A 19,153-nucleotide genomic window follows, 5' to 3' on the forward strand; every position below is an offset into this window, starting at 1 on the left:
TCTTCTAACATTTGTTTGGAGGCAATAGAGTAGTAAACTATGAAATATGAATTTATACAAAGGGTATGTCGAAGCCGGTGATCGGATAGATATCTACGACAGTTATGATGATGTGATTTGGCGCGTGCACGTTTGCGTGCACGATGCCAAAATGGAAGGGCCGTGCTATTTCGGAGCGTCACTTCGTAGCGGGTTAAGTTCTGTAATCAACTAAGGTTTCAACGAAGTGGGAAGGGGTAACGTATCTATCAACCTAATGTAAGTTGTCACACAATAAAGACCTGGCCCCACTCATCGAACGGGCCACTCCTCTCTGCGCGAGTGAACTTCAAATCGTCCGAGTATTAAAATGTTCTGCTTGAATCCGATTGACTAGGTACTACCTATCACAAAACCGGAAACGTTTTACGTGCTACCATAGTGGAAGTTTAACGTCCTCGTAATAGGACACTGCGTACACGTTCACCCACTGGTCTTAGATACGCGTAGTAGTCCAGGCTCAAAATATGACGTGGACACGCTTTATTCGATGCTGGAAGGGAGCCGTCCGAAGCAGTGCTTAAATAGCAACAATAAAACTCGTATATCTTATGGTAGCCACGTTAGGCGGCATCCCGAAGTATATATACTAAGCATATCTCTCATCTATTTAAATATACTATTGCACATCAAACGGAAGTAGCTTTCCCTCTAAAATCATTCTCTGTATGACGAAAGCAAGCAAAGCTCGCGTCTGTTTCTCTAACTGGTTCTTTTTTTCTCTAAATACACATTTTTTCTCTACCTAGTTTTTTTTTAATGAAAATTCTTCTACTACGACCAATTTGCGTAAGTGTACATGCACATATTGTAGCTAATTAGCTGATCACGCATTCGAATACTGCTCTGGTTAAGCAGCAGCGGCTCAAAGATACTAACCGTAAACTTTGCCATGGCCGGTGGTACTGCATAGCTGGTACTTATAGGACAGAACCCTTGCAGCATCGAGGAAAACATCGTCCAAATGGGGGTCTGGATGCAATGGACGTATCTGGCTGGGTAGCTATGATGCAATGTAGAAACCCAAAATAAGTGTGTCCTATATATTTGTCATAATAGACAGGATTTATGTAAAGTAGACTAAATATAAATGTACTAATAATCTGTGCACTGCAATAACTATGCGACACACCAAAGGCGTAATAGTATTTTAATTTTGCCAGCAAAAGGACGAGCCAAAGCCAGTTACTTCTCCATGGTCAGCTGAACGAGATGGGACTCAACGCAAGGTGGAATGGGTCTCTGGGTTGTTTAACGTGCGCTTGCGAGTCTCATTGCTTTGATTGTCATCGGTCAGATCCATACATTCGCAACTGTCCCTAATCGTTACCTCAGAGCAATGTGGGCCTGCATCGAGCCGGTTCAGGTGTCGCTAGCACGTGACTTCAATGTACAGTAACAATACCTGGGAACTCGGAATAAAGTAAAAGATAGCGGGTTTCTGAACCTACATGCATTAATTAGTCTAAGGAAGTGAATGCGTTCATTGCCAGCGTTGAAATGAGCGTCGATTCAATAAGATGTATAACGATTTTGCACTCAAAAACCACTACGGAATTTCCAACATTGTGAGATATGCTGCTTCGTCTATCAAGTGATTTCGTTTGTCACCGTTTGACTCAAGGTCCTACTCAAGGTTGAATTTTTAATACGGTAAAGAATAGTCATGTTGATGTTTGCTTCATTTGATGTTTTTCGATTGTCTATGGAAGCCAGAATCTTTAAACTGTACTCGGTGAAAACAAAAAGAGGCTTATTTAACTTAGGTGATTTCAAACGAATCCGAACAGTTGGATTTTGAAGTTGGTTCCCTGGGTCGCAGATGTTATTTTGAACTTATGAATGAAGTTAATTTTGAATGATCGTGCTACAGCAATTTCGGGTCGTTTCGGCGGCCCTTGAGCTCACTTCCGAACTTGACGAGGGTGATTCGACTTATATTCGACAGTATTACAATACAACGGGGGTATAATGTTCGATGTTAATAAAACTCGTCTGAAGATACCAGAGGAACTTCGGGAGCTCACTTAGGTCGTACGGGACAAGCCGTTTCTAATGGTCAAAACCATCCACAAAATTTCGGTTTGAGAATCCCTTATTACTTTTAAAGGATTTCTAATATAGCCCCTACAGTCTGACGAGCCGTCATGAGTAGGAGTTAACCCTTAGTTTGCTTTTTTCGAGAAGTGGCAATACGGAACTTTTGTATGTAGTTCTGACTATGGCTGGAGCGGTAAATATTTTCAGATGATTTTGTGTGGACTCAACGAGGTGTGCATGCGGGTGTCTCGCTAATCCCACGACTCTAATTGGATTTCGATCAGCGATAGTCAACTGGTGTTCCGTATAAATCATTGTGTTGATTCGCGCATTCGAGTACGAACTACCTGGAAAAGAAAGTTCACTCAATAGTCTGCTTAAAATAATGGTGTATATTCTTCACTCAGCAGCATTGTATCTCGTATTGTCATGTAGTAAGGCTAGGCCAAGCTTTGATTAAGCTTTCTTCTATATCTCTTTTAATGGAGCAAAGAATAGTACTGGTGAATTAATTTAGCCTGCGTGAAGGGAGTCCTGAACAGTTAAGGACGTGACCAAATCATCCCATTCACAATACAGAAACGCATGCTGCCTTTAAATTTTGTGTTAACTCTTCTAAATATGTTCGCATATAACAGATGATCTGCGAAATGAATGCCTTGATCGCCGATCGCTGCTTCTAGCATTAATAAAAACTTTTTTATTATGAGAATTCAGCCAGCTATAAATCACGTGAACGCAAATCTCTTACTCCTTTGGAAGGTGCTCAGCAATGTCTTCTTCGGTGTTTTACGCAAGCTTAGAAGAACGAGTTTAACAAGACGCACATACAGCATGCACGTTAGTCGGAGATCAGGATCAAGCAGGACCACGTTGGTTGTGTATCGATACATCTAAATACAAGCTTTATTGAAAAGGCCTTTTATGCCTGCATGGCAGGAGACAATAATGCTAAATTGCCTATATTTTTCAGGTTGATTTCGGCCAAGGCAACGTATAATAATACTAATTTTTCAGGTCTAACTCGTCAAGCAAGGAGATTGAAGACTGCTATACTTATAGAATAGTCTTTAAGCATGCTGTTGTTCGATCTCAAAATTAGCATGAAACGGCCATGATGAACGAACGAACTGCTATCTACTTGATTTGAAACATAATAGCAGATAGAAAAGGTATTTTAGATCTTAACTGATAGTACCTGATTAAGGGAGGAGCAGTTCCCATGCGCTAATTAGATGGGAACCATCCCAGTGGGAGTTGTTGCTACTCAACAGCGTACCCGTTGGTGAGGCCGTGAAGTCGCTGAAGGAATAAAATATCCAATGTCCACCGCACATTATAGCGATCATCGTCGACAAAATAATCCAGAACGCCGCCAAGGTACAAAATATCAGATGTTTCTACGAAACATTTGAGTAAATCGTAATCTAATGAAACGTAAAACGAAGGTAGTCTACGCCGTTTTCAATGTATTCGGCATTATTTTATTGACTGATTATTTTATTAGTAAGACATTTGATACCATTCCAAATTGATGGTTACATTTGCACTATGTATTATACCGTATGGCTGTGTGAGAAAGTCCCTCTTACTCGCTGATTTTGCTTCAGATTCAGACATTTCGGCGTGGAAATGAAGCTTTAGCGATATTGGCTTCCCGACAATACTATTTTCCTGAGGATGTTCTAGCCTTAGCAAAAGCTTTCAAACTGAATTTTGCCCCAGTTGAACTGGGTGACGCTCTACTTCGTGTAGGTGTCGACTCAGCGAAATGCAAGCGTGAACGTGAAGTACGATTGCCGTTTACGAAAAATCGCTTATTGCGCAGACTTCCCACGTTTCATCTTTTCCAGTATAAAATTGCCCACCATGATGATGGGTCCGTGAAGAGCCTTTGTTACCGCCAAACACTTAGTGTCATTGAAGTTAGTATTAAGTTGCACATGCTTGCAGCTCGTTTCAGTTGTGTAAGAGAAAAACAAACAGTTATAAACGATCTATTGATTTTACTGAACTAGAAGCAGCTTTATGTGTAAAATTACTTTATATTACGTTCTATTATCGTCCCCTTTCAGTAATTGCTGATTCCAATGTATTTAGATCATGGGATCGACACGTTTTTCGATAAGCGTTGGAGAGCCGTCGTCTCCTTCCCTTGTAACTGATGGATGCATTAGGCAGTAGCGGAGTTCCTGCAACAATGAACTTCCTCAGTCAAGGGATTCTTATCGATAAGGATCCCTACAAGCTGTCGTACAGTTCATTGCTGATAGTTAAGTTTTTTTTATAGACGCCTGAAATGTACATATGGAAAAAGTTGGCAATCAAATTTAGGTAGATGCTCCACTTAATAAGACCATTCAACAGCTTTAACAGCAATTAAAGGTGATCATGTCAAAATAGTTGAAGTCAAAAAACGCTTCCTGAAAATCCTTCATCGACCTGAAGCAGTGGCTGATATACTAAAAGGCCTTTAAACAGCTACAGTTCGTGGCATTTATGGAAAATCAGACCGCACTTAGAGGAGAAATTTATTTTGATGCAGATTTGGGTCCAATCAGATGAGATGCCGCTTATATGAATCAGACCTCTAGAGACGTCTTGACTGGCTCTGCAAATTAGTTATTTTTTTTAGTCAGATATTTTTGAATACTCGTCTTCTTTCTGTGTTCGGTCAGCTGGTTTTTTAGGTTGTTGTAATGAGTTTGATGGGATGTCTAGCGTCAGCATCGAGCATAAAAACTCAAAATGTCTAGATTAGGTCATTGGGCTCTTAAATAGAGAAATCCGAAATTTGCTTGCGTCGAAAAAATTCTAATTCTAGTCCACAGTCCTCTAAATTAATTTTTTTTGTTCCAGTAAACTAAACTCAACACTGGCTTTCTCCCGTCGAATATAATAATTCCTTATAAATATAATGGCATGGTTGTTTTAGTTTTTCGGTGAAGACGAGCTCCAGCTCGTCTACGAATCTACACCCAAGGCCGTCCCGGTTCAATGTTATTTGTCGTTGAAGTTAACAATCGCCGCCTTTCGTGCAGCGCTAATGAACTTCATTTACTGGTACTTAATGGAAAGCTTGGTCCACTTCGCATCGTAGAGTTGTTCAGTAAGTAGGTACAACTGTAAACTAGTAAATTTTGCAATACTAGATAATCAATGATAGTCACAGTCGGATATTTCTCCGAATATATGTAAACAGTAGAAAAGGCGTGTATATCTGTTCATTATAATATATAGCTAATCTTTTAAAAACTTTATTCGTAACTTATGTTATTGTGACCAAACAGAAGAACGAACGTTCATTACGAGCGATTTTTATACAGCAAAAGGGCGACAAATCATTAGTCTCATCTAAATTATTCAAGTGAGGAGAGCTTTTTTACAATGCCCCTTTATGGCAAATGTCATCCAAAGAGCTTAAGGATAAGTTTTCCAAGATTTTGGGCTTGCACTATTCTAGATTTGCAAACGGATGCAGTTGTATTGCATCATGGATGAATAAAGCGACAAACGTATCTTCTAATTGCTTATAAAATTTCTTAATTTTATAAATAGGTTAAGTACTCGGAGCACACCCGAAATGCTGATTGATGCCGATCGTTACGGTGGATAAACCTAATGAATGAACATATAATCATGCAACAGTTGAAACATGACTGATTTCTGTGAAGCGAAAATACACAGCGTGACTTGAAGTTTAGGACCGGTCCTGCCTACGGCAACACATTTAGAAAGCAAGAGCTGAAATGCCAAACAAGAGTGTCATTTCTACGGAGGACAGCTTTTGATAGATGTAAAATAGCATTACTACATGTAAACGAAAGGACGCGGAACCACGTCAGCCCCAAGGGCCGTACCTCATTATATCTAACACGTCAGTCGGTGGCTCAGTTGCTCTAACAGCGAACAAAGATTTAACTTTTAAAGTAAGTTAAGTCTTTGTTTTGCGTATTATTCCTACACATGGTAGGGTGTCTACAACATAGTTAAGTGCATTGGTTTATAATTTTAGGGCTGAAATATCACTGAAAAGCAGTTAATTCATTCATTATGTTAACTAAATATACAGGTTGGAAAATTTCTTCATGGTCTACTCATGTCTGATAAATCTTATTACAGTGATACAATGATCTGCAGTATAAAAAAAAATGAACCTACATTTTCGATAGAAACAGCAAGTTATTAGATAATAATAATAATCTGAGATATTCCTATTGTTTTAACCGACTTTAAAAAATTAATTTACGAAAAACTAGCATCAGGTTCCGCCTTTTTTGATTTGTAAACAGATTACAAACGCAAGTTGGCCGGCTGAGGGATTTATCTAGCATCATCTAAGATACGAAAGCATACATACATATATGTACATGTTGCCTATGCTCGAAATGATAACATACTCTTAGCCTCTATGTATGCATTTGTTTAGCAGCAATGAACACTTTTTTGATATTATCTTGGGCAACCCTCAATTCTTCCTCTGCGGTTTTTTGTAGGTTTGAGGAGCTTCGTAAATTCTTGAAACACCGCAGTATAACTAATCCTACGTACACAATCATCCCCTGGTATTTATTAAAAGTAGCAGCATCTGGTGATATTCTGCACCATTCATTTGTTCTTGTCATATTAAGCCACGATGGAAAAGCGGTTATCGAGACAAAAAGAACTTATGCATTACTTGCCCATAGGTCAAATTCATTTGGTTAACATTCTCTGAATAAGCAAATGCAAAAGTTAACAATAAACAAAAGAAGACTTTTTCGGTAAACGTTACCTAAGCAGGGTCCGTGAAGGCCATCAACATGAACTACAGAATCCATAAGGTTTACCCGAAGAGCTCTGGGAAGGCTGCTATCTCTGCTTAGTGCGGCTAAAAATAGGGAAAAAAATCCTTTGGATTCTGATAATTGATTCTTCTTCGCTTATCAGTAATTTGCAGAACAGAAGAGATGAATATATGTATAATAACAGGCTAACTAGAAAGAACGAAGATTAGATTATAATCTAAAATAAAAGTAATAAAGTTTAAAATAAAAGTAATAATTACGAACACGGTTTTACCTCTCACTCGTAGATATAATGTCAAATTACTACTCGCTTTTTCGTCAGCATACCGCGTTTTTGTCTAGCCACGGAAGCCGTTTACTGATAGAGTACAAGTCTGTGTCTGTGTGCGTCGTGGCTGTGTTACAGTAGTCAATAGTGATAAGCGAGGATTAACCCATACCGCTAAATATACTCAAATGAGAAAACGATCTGCTTAAAAACTTATTATGAATTATTGCAGTTCCTTTAATTCAGACCTAAGATGAGTCGCTTTGAAGATGAGTGAAGTTTTTACAAACGTTCACTATATTTACTACTTTATTACGACAAAAAAGTTAAAGCTACTCAGGACCACAAAAAAATTGTACTGTTTATGGCACAAAACGCGTCATCGGAAGAAACATGGTAAACATTTCGATATGAAAGATGCTCCTCGGAGTAGATGACAATTACGAAGAAAGTTGATGACATTATTGCAAACACACGTGATGTAACCATGACATCGCCAAGGAACTAAACATTGACTACCAACGAGTTTAAATCATTTGAAGAAAATAGGCTATAAAAAAAGAGTCAATTTTTGGGTGTTACACGGTTAGACGCAAAAGGATTTATTCGGTCGGTTTTCCGTCTGCGAAACTTGACAGGAATGTAACGGAATCGGGCCATTTCTCTAGAGGTTGAGCATGGATAATGAAAAAAAAAACAATAAGATACAGAAATAATGTGCAAACAAAAAGATAAGCTCTACAACCCGCAGCAAAACTCTGACTGACGGTAGAGAAGAAAGTCTTCGGTTAGATGGAATTTGTACGCGATGAGCAAGATACGGCAAATAACGAATTCGCTTTAATTTGAAAAAAAAACGATTTGCATTCAATTAAGCATTACTTTGCTACGGAAAATCGCCAAAGCCAGGACGATTCTGCGCAAAACTCATCATTTCTAATGTCTTAGCATCTTCAGTTAATTTCATCAACAACTTTACTTGCTTTTTTAATTTTTCCGCCAGCATCCGAGCTATGGCCACAATCACAGTCATTTGCCGCTGTTCAAGTAAAAATAAAATTCAGAAGCAGAATTGCTTATAAGAATGGATTTCTTGAGAATTTGAGAGAATGAGAAGTTGGGCGACCAAAAAATGAAATTATTATTGTAATTTGCTATATAAAAAAAGATCACAGGTTAGCAGAAGTTTTTCCACAAAGTGGACACTTCAAATTAAGCAACGTACTCGTTCCATTTTGCTATCTGTACATGGAAGTCATTTTAACATCTTAATATTTGCTACGGCAGCATAATTAAGTTAATTAATGAGTGCCCTGAGCCCCAGATCTGCAGGCTAGTAGCTAAAAATCACAGGCATCATTGCTATTGGGAGAGAGCAGTATGCTTATGTTTAAGGCTGATGCTATATGAAGTGGTACGTCGGCTGCGAGCCACTGGTGTCCCGTGACTGGTGTTTCAGTGTTAGGAAAACACAACTCTAGATGACACCTCCAGTGAATAAAAAGCAAATGGATTACAAACTGTTACCTTAATAAACTCATTTTAGGGACTGGTTACACATTTGGATTTACATCTGGATTATATGATGACAGGGGATTAAGGATGTTTCAAACCAGCTGATATGCCTATATATATCTACTTATATATTTACTTTAAAGTATACATAGATGTGATATTGTGCAAAAACTGATTGGCAGTTTACTGTTTGAACTCATATGAATTGAAGTTTCACAGTGAAATTATAACGAATGTGCAAACTTGAGCCTGTTACTACACTTAAGCGAACAGAAGTACACTGTTTGCATTGGGAAAAAATTATACCAAAAGAGCATTTCTAGCATGAATTCAAATTTGAGTTTGACCACAACTATAAGAAAGATTATCAATAAATAAAAGCGTTTTGTCACACTTTTGTTAGGCCCATTCAGTCAACATAGCTATCGGTTCGCCAAAACCAAAAGCCAGAAAACAAGTCCAGGTATTTATCGTCAAGTAAATCTATTACCATTGAAGCCAATATCAATTATGTAGAGATGACAAGTCAAACCATTAAATCGATGTTCGTTGGTAAAGCTCGGATTAAAAGATATGCATGTATTATTTAGCACGGAGACGTACCAGCAAGCAATGCACAATATTTACTCAGTGAACCATTTGTTTTGAGTATTCTTTTTCAAGTATATCTGTATTCCAACAATTTTCAGCTAAGCTTGTTTAAGATGTGAACCGCTTTTTAAGGAAACTGGACGCTCCTGCATTATCCTAACCAAATTTAACTGCTTAGGCATTTGACTAGAACTATGAGGGTCTCACCCACTAAGCCCAAAATTTCGTATAGTTGGACCTTGCTTTTATACTATAACCCCAAACCAGAAGTGTGGACGTAATCCTAGCTAAATAAGCGTACATTGATATGTTGCACTATAATATAAATTAAAACCAATTCCATCTGAATTATAATTTAATAAGCTCGATTGATATACACTGAGTCAGCCAACATCGAAAAACCCGTTGCTGTCTTTAAGCATTATACCTAACCACGCAAATGCTATTCATTTCAGAACTTTGACTATCTGATGATTTCCGATCTATTTTTGGACAAGATGTCAACATTTCCAGGAAGGATTCCCGAGCTTCCAGGAATCATGATTGACAAACTAGAGGCAGATGCTAGCCTGAACGCTTTCTTCATTTCACATGACCATGCGTTAGTATCCTTTCATGTAAAGTGACTAAAGCTTATACACAAAGGGAATATAAGCTAATTTCGCTATAATTCACATAACAATTGGTGCCGTCACAGAGGAGGAAATACATACCCGTTTCTTTAGCAAACACTTTATGACGCTAAGCTGGCCTCACTACAATTAATTCCTTTCTGAGCAAACGTCAGTTTAAGACACTTATGTCATTGGTTCATATAGCTGCACAAAATGAGCCTACCTGGGCCTGAGGTGGGTCCGTGTTTGCCATCAGTAAGCCCAGTACCTTAATAAAGTTATAAGAAAAATGATTTTCTTTCCAGGAAGGCCGTGATTACGGCTAGAAGAGACAATAATGTCTAATAATCTACCGCAAGTCAAATATAATTATATGTCTTATATGTCATAAATTGACATGAAGCTCAGCTCTGCAGTATAAGGTCAAATTTTGAATGACCAAAGTACTGACACATTTACGAAATTACATTGTGTCCGGGAATTGAGGAATAACAGTAATAATATGCGCATCGTTCTTCAGGCTAATTTAACTACACTGCAACTGGTTAACTATCGTGGTTTACACGGTTCTCGTACAAATAGGCATCCATGGTAAATTCTGATGCGTATTCCTAGCTATCCTCGATGTAGCGCGTATGTCGACAACATTGTTGTGTTTGAACGTTGCGTTGTGCCACTAAAGTCGTCAAAATTTCTTCCAACCACATACGGCACGTCGTTGACAACCTCATGTGATATAATGTTTGCGAAAATACGATACCTTAGTTTAACTTGACATATAGAAACATATGTGCATTACCACCACGCAGAATCGCGCTATGAGGCCATCTCGTTCTTTTGATTTCCTTGTGAAAATAGTATCTACGGCGTCCGGTTTCATGTACGCTCAAAAATAAAATGGTTCATATAGCTCTACCCCACCCTGGCTCTTATAGCCCCCAGAGTAGTCATGTCCTGTAACTCAATCTAGCTACTATTCGAAAACGTAACCTGATTTTAGTTTGTTTTTCAAAAGTTTTCTTTGTTTTTCAACAAAATTGGCTGCAAAAACTACTAAACAGCCCCATATAGTCTCTCTCTTCCTCTCCCCTTTCTCTAGATATATGAACAGTGGTTAATTGTGAGCTATATTGAACAAGCATAAGCGCCAGAAATTAAATTTCGGCATATATAAAAAAGTATATATAAACATAGGATACGTTCAAAATTTGTTTAGATACTGTCTTAGAAACGAAGTATAAGAAGAAATCAAAACTTAGTCTGGCCGCCCTGTGTATACACCAATGCAGAAAAATTTTGAAATGACTGCATTGATTTTAATAGTTTTCAGTGGGTCGCTTTAGTTCAAAAGGAAAACTCTAAAATGAAAATCTCAGAATAAGAAATCTCACTTTCATCTTTACAAGTTTAAAAAGCATTCTTAAAGACTTACATTGGATGCACTACTAGGTAACACTGCCACGATACTGCAATACATCATGTTTGTAAGATAGAGAGAAATCGTATTAATGGATTGTCATTATTAATAAATGCAAATTTATTAATAAATAAAGCAACGACAAAGCAAAACACGATAATCTGCGTCGATCTGCGTCATAGGGAAACAAAGAAATGCGAGTAAGTTCTTTCGATGCTATGTTGATAGGCTGTATGTAGTGTGACTTGGCTTTAATTACCCTTTTTTTGTAATATTGGTTATTTTATGATAATTTTTCAGCTCCATATATTCATGTTGCTAAAATAATTGAACTGTTTGTTGATACACGCTTTGAGTAAAAGCCCAAAAATACTATTACACCACCAACTATAACGTCAATAATGAAATATGTTACGGTTAATTTGGTGGAATTATGAAGCAGTGTATACTGCTTTGCACCGCCTTAAGAAGGAAAGAAATCACGATATCTCATTGTTTTTCAATGAAATGGGACTACTGTTCTTCATACTTAACTTCCCTATAGCGTATTATTTTTACCTTAATATACATTTTTCTTAACGTAATATTTTTCCGCATCAATTTCCTTTCATATTATTTTAGCGATCACAAACGAGGCATAACGGACCCAAATTTTCAAGAATTCATGAAGTGCAAAACTTCTCAGCGAAAGATCTACGTGTCACCGATTACGGCTCAGATGCTACTCAATCGTGAGGAGCTGACGTTTCTTCATGAGTTCATCATTGCGCTTGAGCTGGATACACCTCACGAAATTCGCATTCGGACGTCTTGTTCAGCTGTTCTATCACAATCTGACAGCCCACTCGTTGGTCGAAACTTTTCGATCAATGAGTCCGAAACGATTGAGTATACGCTTACCGTGACATTGACTTCTGCCGAACATATCATGGGCTCAGTGATGTTCTTATTCGAAAAAACTATTGAACCAAAAGTTGCAAATCCACTGTTCCGATGCCTCTACACAGGTGACTTCCGTTTAACAATTGATGAGATACGGTCCAAGAGGTGTCTTCAAGATCGAAGCCGTAGCGGTGTCCCATGTGCAAAAGTTTTTGACGCTGTATACTTCGACTCAACGTGGTGCACACCTCGTAACCTGTGGTCCATTCCCCGACGAGAGGATGTTCTCGAGGAGCTTGGTCCCATCGTTAAACGCCATTTGGCTGCTAAGGCGGAAAATATTGTTTGCCTGTACACCAACTATAATATAGGCTACGAGAACCTTCTGAGATGGTTGGCCAACTTCTCTGAATCGAAAATTCATGTTAACGAGAGTAGGTTGATGCTTTATAGAGGCTTTCCGGGAATACAGGATATTTTCACTACCAATACCGACTGCCGTGTACATTTCTGTCAGGAGGGACCACCTCAAACGTATAGAAGCTGCGAGCGTGTAAGACATGGTTTTAAAACTACAGTGTTACGTCTAAAGGCTTCGTATATGTGGTTCATTAAAGCGTGTTATATTAATGCTGAAACTAGTACTTGCATGAGGAACCCGCGCTTTCCAAATGAATACAATGTGTGCTGGTCAACGCATTCGAGTCTTGAGGAAATAATGGACTTACTTGACTATTTAAATCCTTCCCGGGCTTGCCCAAACGTTGTGGATAAGAGAACTAACGAAACGGAGATTTTAGATTTGCTCCGCACACGAGCTACAACGCCCAAAGCATGGCACCCCAATCATCCGCTCGACTCGTTTGAGCCACCTCAGCTACGAATACAAGCGATTTTTCCAAAAAAATTATCACCAAAGAAATTTATGCTCGACTCCTCTGTCAGGCGAGATATGTCTTCAAGTTCAGACGAAGATTCACCGGAGGAAACTTTGGAAGAGCGGTTACGGAAAAAGGGCAGACTGGCTGTAACTCCTAAACCGCGAAAAACTATCACTTTGGATTATTTACGACCCAGTTAGTTTTATGCTTTAATAATTTAAAATTATTTGTGTGACAATATATAAGGTGTTCTCAGTCGACTGATGATCTTTTATATTGTGAAGAGGCTATTTTATTCTGCAATCGCTGTTTTTTCATAAAACTGCAATTTAAAATTTGTTTTTATATTCCTTCATCTACATAGAAGCAAAAATAGTATTGATTGTTGGTAATTATTGCAATGAATAGTAATGAATAATTATTGATTACCATCATCTGCCGTAAACACTATTATTTAGTGTTAGTAAATGTTTATTCACTGTTTATATTAGAGGTTTTAAAAAGCACAAAATGGTAACTTTTTCAGTATTATAAATTTTTGAACCTTCATTCAGCTTTATCGTAGATATTTACTTTATTTCTTAACAAACAAGACATGTACAATCTACTGTTTAAGATGTACTCGGAATGTTATAGATACAAAACGAATGTCTCTAAATAATACAGAGAAAGCCTTTAAGGGGTTTTTATAGAATTGCGGTATGTCACTAGTGGTGTTCGGAAAAACGGGGATTTTTATGTACCTAGAAAGTGATGCGGAACCTACATGAGAACTTATAATATTGGAGCGCTCTAATGAATATATTTGCCGTAGATATCTTAAGGACTTACGCGTGACGATTTTATCAAATAGGTATGCCATTTTCAAATAAAAGCAGTGAATCCGGTGGAAGTAATTTGCTCTTAACACGGACAAAAAGCCATGTCGTTTCTCATTGACAATTTTACCAACTCTTGAGTATAGGGGCCTCAAAAATGGGTTGTGACTCATTTACGCACGGTATTTTTATGATTAAGTGTAATGTAATTCTGTTTTAGGGAAAAGAAGCTTTATCTTTGTTATAACATAGTATAAATCAGTAATATATGGTGAGTGTCTTTTAAATCGAAGCACTTTGTAAATATTATATTTCCCTATTATAACAGACAAATCCGTATCAGCTATCTGTGTATGGCAGAAAGAAGACGAAGCTGCAGTAGTAGTCAAACATATAAGAATATACCTAAGAGGTATACAAGTCAAGCGTTGCTCTAAAATTCTGACGAGAACGGGTACATATAATCTCTACTAATTATACCACAGTACAACATGAGGGATACATCTCAAATATTGTGTTGTACAACGATTTATTTCAAGTTTGCTACACCGAATGATCGCGTTACAATGTCAATGCAACCTAAGTCTCGAGACGTTATGAAATAACCATTGAAGCCATTAACGGATAAGCTATCTATGTTGTATCACTACATATTGAATAGGCTACTCACCCTTAGATGTGTTAAACAAGAATAATAAGTTTAAGTGATAATCCATTAATTCTTTAAAAATCGACTATTGACATATAAAATTCGCGGAGACATTTAATGATTTACCGGAAGCGATTAGTCGAGTTATTAGGTGTTATGATATATGTTAACTCGTGGGTATTCTCGATTAAGATTTAACCATATGAAACGTGTGCCAATGACATAAAACTGTTCCATTAAAAGAGTAGATTAAAAACTATATAATAATATTATTCAAATAAGTTTTCTCATCTACGTATATGTGACTATATTATATATACATTGTATGTAGAAGGTAAAAATGTCATCATTAATATTTGAAATTGAATATATGAAAAAAATGTAATAGACTGAAATATTCATTTCAGTAGTCATTTTCATAATATGTTTTCCCTCTATTGATCTATTTTATCATATTACTTAAAAGTTCGATATGTAAATGGTAGGCAAAATTTTAAACAAACCATAAAGATCCAAAGGAATATTGGTTGCTGAGCTTTATGGAATGATGGGCGTTTTTTCTTGACTGATTTTAACCAGTGCTTAAATAAAAATCACTAATATATATATATGTATATATATTAAAACTCAGAACAACCTTTACTCATATTAGAATACTTGCTCGGATTGTTTTCGATTAATATGTAATACCTACATATAATATACAAGTTTATTCATCAATGAAAAAATTAGCTGAAGACGAAAAGCCTATGACTTGATTAGAAATGATCAATGGCTTTTAGTTTTTATGTCATATAATTTTGAATATTTTTCTAGTAACCGTTATCTTTAATTTTTATTGCTTAATCTTTTAAGGTAATTTTGCTTAAACGTTCTAATTGCTTTCGACTTGTTATTTTATACTCCCATGGTTTTTGCCACAACGATGTTTTTAACTTTTTACAAATGTGAGAATTGCTGACTTTTTAAAAAATACATCCAATTTGATGCCCAAATTCAAGACAAAATTTTCTGATCCGCTTAAAACATAACAACGTATGTGTAAGGTAAATAAAGAACTTCCTAACGGCAATACTTCGCCATCACCAAATCGCGAGTGGAAGAACAGCGAGTAAAACAGTAGAAACTTCCGTACCAACTTAACTTCATAACATTGTAGTTAAATATTAAATTCAATATTATGAAATATTCAGTGCTGTTCATTCCTTTATGGTTTATTATTTTAGTTTTGGGTGCATACTTATTTAAGTATCCATAATCTTATTTTACGCATAAAGGATAAAATGTATCTAAATGATTTATATCTCATCCTCTAGCAGTTATCACTAGGTTTTATAATATTACATCTATCTTATCGGGTATTAATGCCCAATCGTAGGAAGTTATCACCTTAATTCCTTTACAACTTAACACCTAAAAAGTGCTCCATTATACAATTAAGTAATAGGAAGATGCCAAATACCAGCTATATTTTTCGATGTAACTGGTATCCGGTGTTACTGTGCCTTTTAATATACTTTGCTGATAAGAAGCCTACGGGCTTAGAGCCCGGCGAGAGCATATATAGCACAGTAGGACTGAAAATATCTATTACCTGGTATGTTATTAAGAATCTATACACTTGCGTAGTAAATCACCAGTCATCAGCACTAACCATCTTGATAGCTTTTAGAACGTTATAACGCAAGTGCAGCTTTGTGGCCCCCATATATAATTATTTGAAATTAATGCGCGTCAAATATATGTCAAAGCTAACTGGTGGAATGGCGTTTTGTGATTGTATTATCGGTGCACAGTAACAACGAAAACATTACAACAGAGAAGAAAAAAGGGGAAACATCTTATTGGCAATCGGTCAAAATTGCCTTTCGCAATCAGCACGTACTAATTGGCGGATAAATGCAAGACTTCCCTGAAGTTACCTTTACAGAGTCATCAGACTACCTATCAAATTCGAAAAACAAGTACAATAACACGGAAACTTCGCAAGCAGTACATACTTTGATATTACCTGAGTCGGATGAGTCTGAGGTCGTGGTCGTGTGTCGTTTCGGTGAGGAGGTCCGCATTCCCAGAAGGGCCTTACAGGAAAACATGCTAACAGAGTACGCTAAGCGTCTTGGGGAAAGTCAATGGAAATCGGACGGTATGGCATTAAGGTCTGGACAGCTCTTTTATGCGGTGCAATCGGTTGCGACCATGATTCGTGGCCATACGGTAAGGGGGTCGTAAAAGTATTTTCATCTGGTGATTGATTAAACAGGAGATACTGATACTGATCCAAATAGGTGGATTGAAGTTTCTTAAGTGCTATGGACAAGAACTGCGTCATTCATAGCTTTTGACAGAACAAAATGAACTTCCAGCGACCTTATTTTTGAGCTTGGCCCGATTTTTCTACAACTACCTAAATTGAAAACTTTGTGCTATTAAATCTCTCGAGAGTACGATATTTGACCGTAGTTTCTTGAACCGTGACTGAAGTAGACCGAGTAAAACTGAGTGACAGGCTCTTTCGGGGTTTAGCGTGTTATGACCAAAACGTTCTGAAATTCGTAGGTGGAATTAACTGAAGATAATGTGGGTGACATCTATGCAGCTGCAAAGGAGCTTCAAGTTGGGCATCTACTAAGTCAGCTTGAAGACTATTTGGTTGACCATATTGACAAGCTCGGTACACCGCATCTTGAAAAGCTTGATGCTGCCTTATTTGAAAAGTTACTACTTAAGAAAATGCGCAGTGGATCTTCGTCTATAAAGACAGGTACTATGATCTTTAAACTTGACTAATGGCTTCGATGGGCGAGTATCGTAAAACGTGGGCTAAAAGCTGAGAAATGACTTATAAGGAGTCGTTAGATAAAAAAGAAATTATCCTTTACGAGTAATACGAGATGTCATGATATCCAATAAAAAGCGTATTAAATATTCTTCTGATGACGTTCCTTCTAACAGGTTCTGCTGGAAATAATGGTGGTAACGATGCCTGGCGTTGGGCTCGAGTCCTTTTTCGGTGGTGGAGAGCCGATCTTGGTAAACGGAGAGACGATTTCACTCGACTTGCTGAACAGCTTTCGTACACTGCGGACGCGTACAGTTACTCAGAGAGCTGTTCTTCAGATCAGAACGACGATACTCTGTCTCGGGTTGAAATACCTCGAAAAAACTCGGGTGTGGTCGCCGGAATACCAACATCTGAAGCATCGCAACACTCCAGACTAGTTGTAGTAGCCGGAAGATTGTGGAACGTTGAACTTGAAAAAGAGACGTGCGTATCGCTAAGAATGTGTGCTTCCCCTTTACAGAGTACAGTCATCAAGAACTCCGCACTGACAGTTTCTCTTAACTGTGTTACGAAATTCAATGTAAATCAGCCTGTTACTGCTAGCATCACATTACAAGGCCAACTAAAAACGATTAGAGGTAACAATAGACCGATTGAGATGGCAGAAAAGATAATGGCTGTTTTGAATTATCGAGGCTTGAACATTTTTTGGCTCGAAAATAAAACGTTCTGGATTTCTGAAATTTCGGATGTTCTAGAGCCATGTCCAGAAGACCTACTTGAAGATTTGAGGCTCACTGATCTTCCTTTACCCCCGTACAAGAGTTGGTTGGGTCGACTATGTACGGGAGGAGACGGTTGCGTTTTACTCTATTATTTTTGTTGGGGTCTGTTTCTTCGCCGCCCCAATGAATCTTCGTGGAAGCTTCTTTCCGAAGAGCTCTTTGTTGAGTATCTTTCACCAATTCCATCAAGTTCGAACGCATTTTATATTCTCGCTTGGAAAGGATATTCATTGCAAGCCTACAAAACAGGCGACCTCTCACTAACATGCTATACGTTCATTCGAGAGGTACGTGTGGTTTCCTTTCGTGTTCAACTTTCGTTGAACGCGCAAATGAGGCTTCTAATATGTGATAAAGTTTCTCACTTTTACTTTAAGCTAAAAGAAAGGCAAGAGAAAAAGGATTGAAAAACACTTAAAAGCGGGGTTTCCAGATAGAATTTAGGTTTACAGAAATGTACGCGAATGACACATTGGTTGTGCAAAAAATGAAATATAATGAACGAATTTTAGATCTACGTTCATAACCAGACAACAAAACATATTCATGTTCTTTCGTTGCAGATGGATGCCTGCGTAAACGGAACTTTTTATCGTCGTTCCCGAGTGGTGAACGAGCTCAGCTGGGCTGAGAATGTCGTTCTCTATATACAACATCCAACTGAAGATTTCGTTCATTTCGAAAGACACAACATTTTAAAAAGTGACACTCTTGTAGCGGTTGTATCTACAAAGTACTCTAACAAAATAAAGGACACGGCAACTATATAGATATTTAGTAACAAGCCAGCTTAACCTCTTAAGAAGTCTGACTACTATGTACCGTATGCATAAGTCAAGCAATTCAATACGTAAGAATAACTGTACCTGCATTAGGTCTTAAGTTAAGAATGTGATTAAAGCCGAATCCAATGCGTATATTATATATTCCAGCATGAAGATATAACAAAACAACTATGATTGAAAACGAAATTGCCAAATATTGCTTCCAATCAATTCCATCATAATAACGTATTCTACTCAAAGCGATGCGTTTCCCAGGGTCTTCATGACTGTAAGTGTCGATTAATCTAGTTCTAACTC

The 19,153-nt window shown here is 37.6% G+C and overlaps 2 protein-coding genes and 1 long non-coding RNA gene across 6 annotated transcripts; 2 read left to right on the plus strand and 1 right to left on the minus strand.

Moving 5' to 3' along the window:
* Positions 1-3,527: 3,527 nt before the first annotated feature.
* On the minus strand, positions 3,528-10,078 carry LOC111268154 (uncharacterized). Its single transcript, XR_002685033.2, has 2 exons — positions 9,954-10,078; positions 3,528-4,373 (listed from the first exon to the last, which is right to left on the minus strand). It is a non-coding gene; the product is annotated as an uncharacterized LOC111268154 (long non-coding RNA).
* On the plus strand, positions 7,810-14,886 carry Snm1 (DNA cross-link repair protein snm1). Of its 2 annotated transcripts, XM_022846929.2 has the most exons (3): positions 7,810-9,112; positions 9,696-9,841; positions 11,893-14,886. In XM_022846929.2, the coding sequence occupies exons 2-3, from the start codon at positions 9,711-9,713 to the stop codon at positions 13,232-13,234; spliced, it is 1,473 nt and encodes a 490-aa protein (XP_022702664.1). In that variant the 5' UTR covers positions 7,810-9,112; positions 9,696-9,710; the 3' UTR covers positions 13,235-14,886. The 2 variants fall into 2 exon arrangements, with proteins under 2 accessions (XP_022702664.1, XP_022702665.1); XM_022846930.2 differs by lacking the exons at positions 7,810-9,112; positions 9,696-9,841 and adding an exon at positions 11,386-11,471.
* A 1,386-nt stretch (positions 14,887-16,272) lies between these two features.
* LOC111268156 (uncharacterized) lies at positions 16,273-18,876 on the plus strand. 3 transcript variants are annotated; one of them, XM_022846933.2, is made up of 4 exons: positions 16,273-16,718; positions 17,061-17,265; positions 17,457-18,358; positions 18,635-18,876. In XM_022846933.2, exons 1-4 carry the CDS (start codon positions 16,401-16,403, stop codon positions 18,839-18,841), a joined length of 1,632 nt encoding a protein of 543 aa, XP_022702668.1. In that variant the 5' UTR covers positions 16,273-16,400; the 3' UTR covers positions 18,842-18,876. The 3 variants fall into 3 exon arrangements, with proteins under 3 accessions (XP_022702668.1, XP_022702669.1, XP_086827704.1); XM_022846934.2 differs by having other exon boundaries at positions 17,457-17,769; XM_086971578.1 differs by having other exon boundaries at positions 16,507-16,718; positions 17,101-17,265.
* Positions 18,877-19,153: the final 277 nt, after the last annotated feature.

This window comes from Varroa jacobsoni, unplaced genomic scaffold, assembly GCF_002532875.2.
Source record: "Varroa jacobsoni isolate VJ856 unplaced genomic scaffold, vjacob_1.0 scaffold_1263, whole genome shotgun sequence".
Lineage (NCBI taxonomy): Eukaryota > Metazoa > Arthropoda > Arachnida > Mesostigmata > Varroidae > Varroa > Varroa jacobsoni.

Coding starts and splice junctions, on each gene's coding strand:
- Snm1 (XM_022846929.2), top strand. CDS start 9,711: ATGATTTCCGATCTATTTTTGGACAAGATGTCAACATTTCCAGGAAGG. Junction 9,842..11,892: donor TTCATTTCACATGACCATGC/GTTAGTATCCTT, acceptor ATATTATTTTAG/CGATCACAAACGAGGCATAA.
- LOC111268156 (XM_022846933.2), top strand. CDS start 16,401: ATGCAAGACTTCCCTGAAGTTACCTTTACAGAGTCATCAGACTACCTA. Junction 17,266..17,456: donor ATCTTCGTCTATAAAGACAG/GTACTATGATCT, acceptor TCCTTCTAACAG/GTTCTGCTGGAAATAATGGT. Junction 18,359..18,634: donor GCTATACGTTCATTCGAGAG/GTACGTGTGGTT, acceptor CTTTCGTTGCAG/ATGGATGCCTGCGTAAACGG.